At 33.9% G+C, this 11,201-nt stretch overlaps 1 protein-coding gene across 1 annotated transcript; it reads right to left on the bottom strand.

The window, feature by feature from the left end:
• Positions 1 to 4,178: 4,178 nt before the first annotated feature.
• LOC136029087 (uncharacterized) lies at positions 4,179 to 11,148 on the bottom strand. The gene is made up of 5 exons (XM_065707184.1): positions 11,025 to 11,148; positions 10,183 to 10,325; positions 9,005 to 9,265; positions 6,407 to 6,568; positions 4,179 to 4,757 (listed from the first exon to the last, which is right to left on the bottom strand). Exons 1-5 carry the CDS (start codon positions 11,146 to 11,148, stop codon positions 4,656 to 4,658), a joined length of 792 nt encoding a protein of 263 aa, XP_065563256.1. The 3' UTR covers positions 4,179 to 4,655.
• Positions 11,149 to 11,201: the final 53 nt, after the last annotated feature.

The raw sequence follows: 11,201 nt of genomic DNA, 5'->3' as shown, positions 1-11,201 counted from the left end.
TAAAACAACAAAGACTGAAGACTGAAAAGGCTGTTCCCCGTGACTTTTGATAATGAAAACTGTGAAACTTTAATTATGGATTTTCGAATATGGCAATTCAGACGGTAAATTTTATTTGATACGACGAAATTTTTCAAGTATTTCAGGGTCTTCTCCAAAATACCCGATAATTCCTTCTGTCGATTATAAAATATTAGAGTATAGTTTCAATATGTTGCCAATATTTGCCATCTTCTGAAATTGTTGCCAACAATGAATAACTTTTTAGAATCATTTTTTACCATTCATTGGTAAAAATAACTTTTACCATTCATTTTTTAGTAAGTATTAGGAAATATTTCTCGTTACATACGCTTTTATAATGTTTTTGTTGCTATTGCCTTTAGTTTTCTAGGTTGAAAGTGTCAGTTTGATGATGATGCTTTTTAATCAGAGAACGAAATGTTCACTATCATCAATACCCTATTCCTAAAAGATCAATTACAAATAGGATGATAAGATATGCAACTAATTCACATTACACAGGAAAGTTCGTGAAACGAACTTTGACTTGAAAATTAAATTCACCCGCGGATGGAATGACGTCGAATAACGAATTACTGAATGACCGTTTGCTGTAAGACTTGTAAGAAACTTAGAAAAAGCTGCACTTTTTAGAATAAATATTACATCAAATTACAATAATGCCATTCCCGTACTTTAGCCAATCATTAAAATTATGATCGTATTTTCTGAGTAAGCAACAATAGAGAAGTTTACAATTTTATAGAATGGTGGACTGCTTAGCGTAAAAAAAAAAGTCTAAAAATTTTAATAATATAATGGATGAAACAAATTTATCACTTTTGGTTGTTGGAAATTATCCAAATAATGCTTTTAATAATCAAACCCTTGAAATTATTGGAGTCAAGCAAGCTTCAACTTGTTTTCATTGCATCTACGCAGCCTCTATCAGGTGGTTCAGAATGGCTTTTTTTGTCAAGAAAGAAAAGAAGCAATATCCCTCAAGGATCACAACTGCGACCCCTTCCCTTTTTTTGTCAGGTGAAATACAAGTATTACCGGACAGAGGCTAATTTCATCCTGTTTGTAGATAAAATTTTTTAAACTTTTTATGGTATTTTCAAGATTTTTGTCGTGTAAAGGAACTGATCAAATCCTAGTAAGAAGTGGTTGGATACAAAAACTACGAAGTACTTGGTGTTTATAAAAGATAAAAACCTACGATGGAAAATATTATTCAAGCACAATAGCTAGAAAAATCAAGCAGAAGCTTTACAGTAATACGAAAAAATTAAAAAATTTATTCCCTAAAAATAAAAAATTTATTCCCCAAAACAATCCTTAAAGGGTTTTTTTCTGTATATTCTCCATACATTAGCTATGGATTGGACGAGTATTTTGTAAATGTTCATGAAGAGTAGATAAGATTCAAAATAAAACTATTAAAAATGATTATCTGAATTTAACAATTCGGGTGACATCTCCGATCATGAGCATTTTGAAAAGATCAGTTTCATGGATATTTCCCCAAATCGCGATTGAATGGTTGCAATTTTCAAACAAACATTTGAACCAGGTGATAACCATTGCCTTGGAATTTTTTTTATATTTATAATAGACCTTCGTGATAAAATGGTAATTGGCTATTATGATCCCCATGATTAGAATATACTGTCAAATTACATGAGGGACTCTCAGTCTTCCCGCCTTGAAGACACAGGAAGAGAAATTCTTTTTATTTCAGGATTAGTTTTGGAGGTTAGTACGCTGAAGTTTGTCATTATTGAGATAACTGATTCCAAGTTTGTATCTTCTATCGTTTGAGCAGTTGTGCGTGACTGATTGTTGTTAGAGAATCCAGCCTGTCCTTTCTTTTCCGATAAATATATCTCTATCTGTCCAAAATAGGGTTGAAGTAGTTTTCTTGGAAAAAAAAGCACCTGAGAATCCCTCAGGGGATTCTTATTTTCTGTGAAAGTGTTGTGCCATTCCTTCGTTTTAACATCAGACGGCCCACCAAAAATCCACTTTAATTTTTCTTTGCTGAGTTTAAGAGATATAACAAAAAGAGAAATGCCAAAATGGTGGGCTATCAGAACGAAATCACATGGGCTTGTTTGATGTAATTTCTTTCTAATTTGTAACTTAGAATTTTGTGTGTTCTTAGTATCCATCTTCATTTTTTTTTAATTTAAAATAATAGTTTAATAGTTTCATGTTTCTAATTTTACAAATTACTTTCTCTTTGAATTAAAGAGTCGCTTGGAATCAATAAATGAGCTCCAGAAACACCCACGGTTCATAGGTTTCCGATCAGGACTGCCACTACTGTTGATTCCTGCTACAAATGGCAACCTTGAGCGCGTGCTACATAAATAAATAATACTAAAAATGGAATTTCGTGCTATAGGTGGCAACCTTGTTCCAACACCCGAGCTATATCCAAAATCTATTTTATTTTTGAAGTTGGGATTATGAACCAGTCGCTGATGAAATAAGTCGAAAAAAAAAGAATGCAATCTAACAAAATGTATAGCTTAGAACCATATCTAGGTGTTAGAGGGTAGGGATTGGGATCCGGTTAAAGTGGAAGAGCATCTTAAAATCCAGAAAATGAAAAATTCCTTAGAATTTGGGATTTTGTGACTATAATTTTTGGCTCAGAAATGGCCATAAAGTAAGGTTTTACCTTTTCCTTAGATCCATTTGATACCCCTCCTCCCTTTTCTGCTACTATGGTTAAAAGCATCTCATGCTTTTGTGCTCACATGGCATCGAAAGCCAACTTTTTGGTCAAACAAATTTTGCAACCATGGCTACTGTTCAAGATGGGAGACTATTTGAACACCTTTAGCTCGGAAATTATCCGACAGAATGGATATATATATATATATATATATATATATATATATATATATATATATATATAGAGATAGAAATAGGAAAAAAAAACATTTATTTTTGACAAGGAGATATGTTAAAGAAGGAGCATTTATGAGTGATTACCCAATACTTTGGGGAAGAATGGATTTACGACTTGCATTGGTTGTTATCATAAATGAGATGCCTCCTCCCCACAGAGAATTCCTCCATATGCAAAATTGAGCAGCCAAAAAGAAGGTATGACAAATGAAATAATAAAGAGAGGGAACTTTAGAATATTCTGCCTATATTCCGAAGCACAGGCACAACGTATAGTGTAGAATATCCTAGAATATTTGTTTTTACGTTTTTTATTTATTTAAAAAGTTTTTTTTTTTATTGAGTTATCAGAGCAGGGCAAGATAAAGGTTAAAAATAACTCGAAAACATGAAATCGGTGGCAACTGTAGAAGAGCCCTATAATGGAAGTACACAGAGATAACAAGCTGGGAATAAGAAGTAAAAGTAATTACTCACTATGGACTTGGTATGGTACAGACCAGAGGCGTCACCAGCCAAAATATTTTTTTTTTGGGGGGGGGGGGTGGCAATGGATTTTTCCGCCAGGGTGGTTATTTTATCGACTAATTTGGGTAATATTACTATTAAGATAATTCATTTTGTTCTTGACCAACTGAGACTGATCTTCTTTCATTGATTTTGCTTTATATATTTCCATCAGCCCATTTGCCCAGATAAAAAAAAAAAAAAAAAAAAAAAAAAAAAAAAAAAAAAAAAAAAAAAAAAAAAAAAAAAAAAAAAAAAAACACGATCCAGTAAAATAGTAGCGTTTCGCGCAATTATTTTTCTCACTCAAAATTTGCATTCGACTTGCTGAAAATATTGGGGGAAGCATAAACCCCTCTCCAATACGTAACGTCCGTGCCGACAACTATACATGATACTGGTTCATCCCCAGCAAAACGACAACACGACTACTAAGTGTGCATTAGAGGGGGATATACTATAACTACATAAAAAAGGTAACATTTACCATAGTCATAATTATATAAGAAATGGAAAATATTCATATTAAGTTTCATAAGACATGAGTACAAAAATAAAATCCTATTTACTCTCATCTTTTCCTGTAACGGTAAGCTCCGAGAATTCTGATCACAGATACTCGATTTCGAGGATAAGACAAGACCTAGGTTTATACAAAGCCCTTTCATCTCATTTCAAAAGAATATAATAGTAATCAGTCTCTTTATCTGGACCATATCTACCAGAAATACATTAAAAAAGATACATTTTGAAACCAATTAAGCCATTTTTTAATACACAGTACATCTATTACAAAAAGGTTGTATATCATAATAGCCATGTACCTTTAAAAGCAACACTCATCAATGAACAAAAAGTCACACAAATTATTACAAAAAATATGCCTTGTATTCAAGTTTTACTAAAAGTACGGTTTCGAGGAGATGTTTGCGAAGATGACGAAAAGATATTTTACTTAAGTGTATGAGACGATTTTCTACGGAAGCAATAGGGATATACATTTCATTTCATTTCATTATGTATAGTTGAAAACTCATCACGATCACGTTCTCTATTTGCAAATAATATATTTATTTACCATTTATAAGTGGCGAATGAACATTAACCCGGAGTAAAATTAAGAGCGAGTCTGGAAAACGGAAATAACTTCAAAGAAAGTCCCAGAAAACAAACGGAAAAAAATAGAAAGAAAACAAACATATCCTCGTTTAGCATAAAGATGATCACTCAAGGCTGCTAGCATTTGTATTATTCTCAAGTGAGGCTGTCTTTTCACTAATATTTTTCAGTCTATCAAAGCGTTCTTGTTGTGCTTCGTCGTCTCCCTAAATAAAAAGGATTCCATTGAAAAAATACAACAATCATAACAATTGCGTTAGTAAGTTGTAACGATCCTTTTCTGCCGAAAAGCCAGAGAACATGCCAGTTTGCTCAGACTTTTTAACATTAAAAAACAGAATGAATCCGAATTAAACAAGATTAACATATCAACCTTTCTATTAAAATGTGTTTATGAAGTCACTGTTTTAAGTGGACTAGGTCAATATTTTGGAACCTTTGCCTCTGGAGCTGCATGCATCAAGTCGCCCCTGGAGCCACATTTCCTGGAACTTGCCAAAGTTTTGATTAAAATGGGAATCTTGTAATCTTAATCCAAGACAAAACAGGACTGCAGGGGTACATGGGGCGATGAAGGGACAGCAAAAAGCACCCAAATCAGTTTCAGTTGTATAAGAGCACAAATAGTAGCTTCGGTTTTGGATGAAATGATCCCTTCTCCAAGATTCTTTTGGCTTTTAAGTTCATTTTCTGTTAGAAAGTATATTTTTGCTAGTGCTGAATACCTGACTTATACCAGAAAAAATTTGCACCAGAGAATATCTAAAAAACTGGATTCCCATAGAATAATGCAAATTTCTGACATTTGGGAAGATCAAGGCGAATAAATTAAGCATGTATGTTTGGAATCAGTGTTAACAGAGAAAACAAGCACAAAAAGACAAACCCAGGAAACTGAAGAATTTCGTTTCATTTTGTAAAATTTGGTCCCTCGCTAAACACTACAGAGCGTTGTTTTCTCCAGAAATTTTACTATTTTACTCCCCAATGGCGCTAATAATTCACTGTACCTAGCCTCATCATTATGAGTTCTAAATCACTGCTGAAACTTCGCTTAAAGGAATCAAAAAACGAACTTGCAACCCCCCCCCCCGATTATGTTTCAAAGCCTAAAAAGCTCCTACATATTGGTAAAAATTTCCCGAATTGCTATAGCAAACTAACTATTTGATTGTTTTCTCTCATGTGAACTTTCAACCATTGTGAACATTCTGGAATGTAGTCGAAAAGGTAATACATACATACATGAAGCTAGAAAACCAGATTGTTCAGTCTAAAAAAAAACTTCACCTTTAAACAATATTTACATATATCAGATCCGACAATCAAAAGCTTAATCAGTGACTTTTCTCCTAATCCAAACTCCCATAAGAGCTTTACCAAGTTTTGTAATAAAGTTAATAATAGACAAAAATGTGATTGAACTTTTTTCTTTCTAATTTTACATTCATGAGTATCAGCAACTTGTCCCAGAAAAGGAGTTGTCCCTTTAAAAAATAATAATTTTGTATTTTACGCTTTTCCATACGAAAGAGAGAGAGAGAGAGAGAGAGAGAGGAGAGAGAGAGAGAGAGAGAGAGAGAGAGAGGAGAAAGAGAGAGAGAGAGAGAGAGAGAGAGGAGAGAGAGAGAGAGAGGAGAGAGAGAGAGGAGAGGGAGAGAGGGAGAGAGAGAGAGAGGAGAGAGAGAGAGAGAGAGAGAGAGGAGAGAGAGAGAGAGAGAGAGAGAGAGAGAGAGAGAGAGAGAGAGAGAGAGAGAGAGAGAGAGAGAGAGAGAGAGAGAGAGAGAGAAGAGAAAGAGAAAGAGAAAGAGAAAGAGAGAGAGAAAGAGAGAGAGAAAGAGATAGAGAGATTAACCTGCGACTTCTGATCATCAGCAGCCTCATTTGTATCTCCAGCATCACCAATATCCTTGAAGACATCATCCCAAGTTTGGTCGTGTTGTTTTGCCTCTGGCATACCATTTTGAGTTTTTTCTTCAGGAATTGGCGAACGCGCGCTTGTTTCCTCTCTATTTTCCTACATTAAATAAAAACACGATAAAGGAAAAATAGGATATTTCTAATTAGGGCAATGTTACACAAATATGATGAAATATGGTTTAGATAGGGTTCTCCCAAAACTTTATAAAGTTCGCACCCTTTTAGGTTTTATAACAAAATCTTGAAATCCCTTGTGTTTTTTCTGGAATACCGCTTAAGTGGGAAAAAACATATTAAAAAAATTACGGTTGCTGTTCCGTGTTTTCCTTGTAAACAGGCACTTTGGTTTATCTTAAAATAGGAGACTTCTCATACTGCAATCTACATGTGGGCATTTTCAATATCATCATATTAAATTATTGGACATAAACCCTTCCTAAATCAACCGCTCCCACTACCATAATTGCTTTATCTCTTCCATAGGGATAAGAAGACGGACTTAGGCCGCAACTGCGGCCTAAGTATTATTCGATTAAAAGAAAGTTTTAAATATTAAATAAATATACGACTTTAAACGTCAACAAATAATTAACATAAATTAATGTAAAAATGAAAAGGGACCCCCTCCCAGCATTCTCTAAACTTTGGTCAAACTTGCGCTTAAATGAGGATAATACACATTTCCAAGCGTATTCTATATTCTAATTGTTTAGAGAATGAATGTTGGAGTTCATGAACCTCTTCAATATTTGGACTTGTAAGACAGCGAATTGCAAGATTTCCACTTTTACAAGATTTACGAAAAGTTTCAAATGCACTATGTGACTGTACATTTTGTATTGTTTGAAATCTAAAATATGGATATTAGCAGTCATATTTTGGCGGTGAGACAATAATTGAAAAAAAAAAAACAAATTAGAAAACCTGAGTTTCCATGAAGTATCATAAAAAGGCCCGCGAAGTTCACAGAAATATGACTTTTTGCTCAAGGAATTCCACAAAAGAGGGGGAAAATTAAGCCTCTAACACATCAAAGAAAGCAGAGCCTGTGTTTTGAGATTTGATAAAAATTAGAAGTGTGTTGGCTTGACAACGTAAAGTATTGTAGCAAACAATAAGACTGGGGGAGCAGCGCGTTGGTCCTTTTCCTTCGTCATCGATGTTGTTTCAACTTTTGAGTTGCCAACTCCAAACAACTTTTATGAAATATCTAAAGATGGGTTATACTGCTGCTTTTTAGGCAGTTCGAATGTCTCATAACAAGAATTCACAAGCGACATAGAGAATTTTGTACACTTACATTTCCCTAGAGGTGATATAAACCCAATTTCGGATCTATACCCGAGGAGCGGGCCAGGACTACATACTCATGGGAACGCGAACACGATTCAGCTATATGTGAAAGACCAATTCAATAATCCCACGTCGTAGGGAAATAAAGTTCCGATGGATCACAGCAGTTTCTGCAAGCAATTTCACAGGAATAAATTTTGAGAGGATAAAAATATGGACACTCAAGAGAGTCCTAATGGAGACGAAGCCATGGATTTGGAATTAATCTCAATAGAAAAATTATAAAGTTTGATAGGATTGTTCGGACATAGTACTCATTAGGCCATTTTTAATCTGCTGATATTCTCTCCTTTACCAAGGATTGACGTTTCCTAATAAGAGTCTTAGACACTGGAGACTTGAGAAATTGATTAGTCTATGAAGTCTCGCACATTAATCTGCCTTAGCAGCTACAGCAATAGAACACATTCTTGGAAACTGGTAGACCTGTTAAAGGTTTTTCAGTCCAGAGGCCCGATACGAACACTGTTAAGAATTTGATGGAAGGGGATGCGCATACAGGGTGCCTGGGATGCTAAAACTGTACATCAATCGTAAACTTTCTGAGCGGAGACTATTCTGACAGATTTTGGTACTACTTCCTCCCCTCTGTACAGGCAAATTTACAAATAATATATTTTTTTTTTAGCTCAAAATCATTTTTCAAATATATGGGGGCTATAATCCCCAGAATTTCCATTCTTAAAGGTTAGAAAAACTATATTCCTTCCTATACTTGTAATGATTACATTGCTAGTTTTTTTTATTATTATTATTGATTCACAGTCTCATATTTTACCACAGCAGATCTAAAGAGACAACCAATTTTCCTCAAAAAAAAGTAGAAGGGTGAAAAAAAAACCTTGAACTTTTCTAGGGAATTTTCGCAGTAGACAAATAAAAAAATGTATAAAAAAAAATATAGATTGCAACTGAGCTCTAATTTGGTAGGAAAATAAAACAAAGACCTACAACAGTTAAAAATACTAAATGGCAGACAACTAAGACCTATAAGAGAAATATTTCCCACTATATGCCTTATTTCTGAGAAGGGGATGGTGAAATTCACCCTTTCAATTTAGGTGAGACGGTATAGGAAAACCCTAGATTCCAATAAATAGAATGAAACGGCCTAGCGATGTTAAGAAAGTATGAGAGAGGTGAAAAAGAGAAAGTGATACAAAGGAAGTGAGATGGATACCTCAGGGTTCTCTTTTGGCATTGGAGCGTTTTCAGTTGGCTCAGCTGGCTCTTTAGCGATATTTTCTTTCTTCTCAACCTTCTCGGCTTCACTCTGTTTGCTACGAAAGTTACTTTTATGAGTTGGACCTTTGCAATGAATTCCCAGGGCCTTTTCGAGCGGATTGGTTCGAGCAAGGTATCGCTCACATAAACGGCAATAATACACGTTAACCAGTTCTACATATGCCTCACCTGTAAAACACAATTTCAGATTGTTAATCTGATTATCGATATTGAAACCAGATCAACCTTATATTACTTGACAATCTGTTAAATACTTGGGTAAATCAAATTAATTGAAATAGAGAAAAAGTAAGTTATTAGACCAGAAGCTTACAAAAACTTATTTGATTGAAAGTAAATACTTTCTTTTGCAATTCTTCAGGCAACACTGTAAAGGAACAACTCAAATTAGGTAATAGATCAAATAGATCAAAACTATTCAGTAAGATATTGAAAAAATTTCACCAAAAATGCACATTTTTAAAATCTAGTTTTTACCTAAAATCAAGAAATTGTTAAGAGAATGGTTATCCTTTTATAAAAATGTATGAATCGAAGATTTTTAAAGGTACATTTGTTATAATAGTCAATCGTGGATTACACACCATCTGCAAGAAATGCTCGGCCATTGCATTCAGAGCAGCCACAATCTATGAGAGAATAGCAAGAGGAAAGAGACACAGAGCAACTGTGGTTTGAAGTACATCGGGTCTATGGAACCAATAAAAGTAAATATTGTAGCACACCATACAAAAGAAGATACCTATTGATAACAGAAAACTTCGATGGACGGAAAAAGCTGATAGTCCATATACGTTAAGGTGCATTGATTCAATTCCATGGTTGTGCATTTTGATATCAGAAGCTGAAAAAGATTCTTTATACCGGTATTTTTTACAGTTAAGTTTCTTTGAACGTTTTAGTCTTACGATCTCATTCCAGCTACATAATTCAAAGGCTTAACCTGAGTGAACTGGCAAATGCCGCTATTTTCTCGGATTTTCAAATTTTATGCAGAAGGCAACAGCAAAATATAAATAATTTTTAGAGATGTATATGATTGTGGATCTTTTTTTAGAGGACACCCATAGTTAGATAACATATGCTATTCATTCATCAAGTTTGAGCACTCACAACAGCTCCTGTATTTTTGGTATAGCAGGCTTGACAGGTGCGGCCGCTTTCATTAGCAGCCGCTTCCGATTCCTCATCAACATTACCAACAGCGTCAACGGTCATGAATTTGTCCATGTTTATGTCTTCATCTTCATCAACAGCTGAAATAAGAAATTAGCAAATAGTAGAAAATTTCAACATCTTAAAAAAAAAAAAACAACTCAAATATGACCTTATAACTGTATAGACGAAACAACCATGAATAGCAATTACAGTAATTATTTTTAGCCAAAATTTTCGAAAAAGAAGTTTTAAAGAAAAATAGAGCCTTGTTTAAACTTGAGACGAGCAAAATAAAGTCTTATAATAATTCAAACTTACAACACCAGAAATTACTATAAAAGAATAATGAAGCCCGAAGCGAACATAAACTAAAATAAATAATATTATCAACCATAAAAATAACAGATACTGATACTAAGGAATAAATAAAATCTTAAAACGAGCAAAAATTAAGTTGAATACTCAAGTTGAAAGTATAACGGAATTTTTATTTACTACAAACAGATTTGGATAATGCTCCCTCCCCTGCCCTCTTCTTTAGTCCTAAAAGTTGAAAAGCTTATTGAGTAATTTGCTTTTTATAAAAAATTAATTTATAAACTTATTCCACAAAACAAGTTTTTTTAGAGAAAAGTAAAGAGCTCCATTAAGCCAAGAATGAGCAGAAACAAAGTTAAATAATCTTCCAAGCGTAAAACTACCACCAATCACTAGTTCTCACCTTCATTACTTTCATAGATAGAAAAGTATCAAAACTTTAAGGGATAAATATCAGTATAGGTCAATAAAAAACTGACAGTCACGGTCATTTGCTGGTTTTTTTTCGGTTCCTTTTTTATTGACATTGACTTTTTCATGGAAAAAATAATAATTTTGTATCTTTTCGGTTTTTCTATGAGAATCCATAGTTTGGATTGCCATTTTGTATGTTGGAGAAACCTTTTCAACAATTTTAATTCCCAAACCAAACAGTA

This window comes from Artemia franciscana, chromosome 1 (genome assembly GCF_032884065.1).
Source record: "Artemia franciscana chromosome 1, ASM3288406v1, whole genome shotgun sequence".
NCBI lineage: Eukaryota > Metazoa > Arthropoda > Branchiopoda > Anostraca > Artemiidae > Artemia > Artemia franciscana.
This window is presented reverse-complemented; position numbering and strand designations above follow the sequence as displayed.

What these genes read in the sequence shown, in the direction of transcription:
- LOC136029087 (XM_065707184.1), bottom strand. Translation starts at nt 11,148, where the DNA reads ATGGCAATCCAAACTATGGATTCTCATAGAAAAACCGAAAAGATACAA. An exon ending in TGCCAAAAGAGAACCCTGAG is followed by an intron (nt 6,569 to 9,004) that starts GTATCCATCTCA and finishes TATTTAATGTAG; the next exon opens with GAAAATAGAGAGGAAACAAG. An exon ending in CTGATGATCAGAAGTCGCAG is followed by an intron (nt 4,758 to 6,406) that starts GTTAATCTCTCT and finishes CTTTTTATTTAG; the next exon opens with GGAGACGACGAAGCACAACA.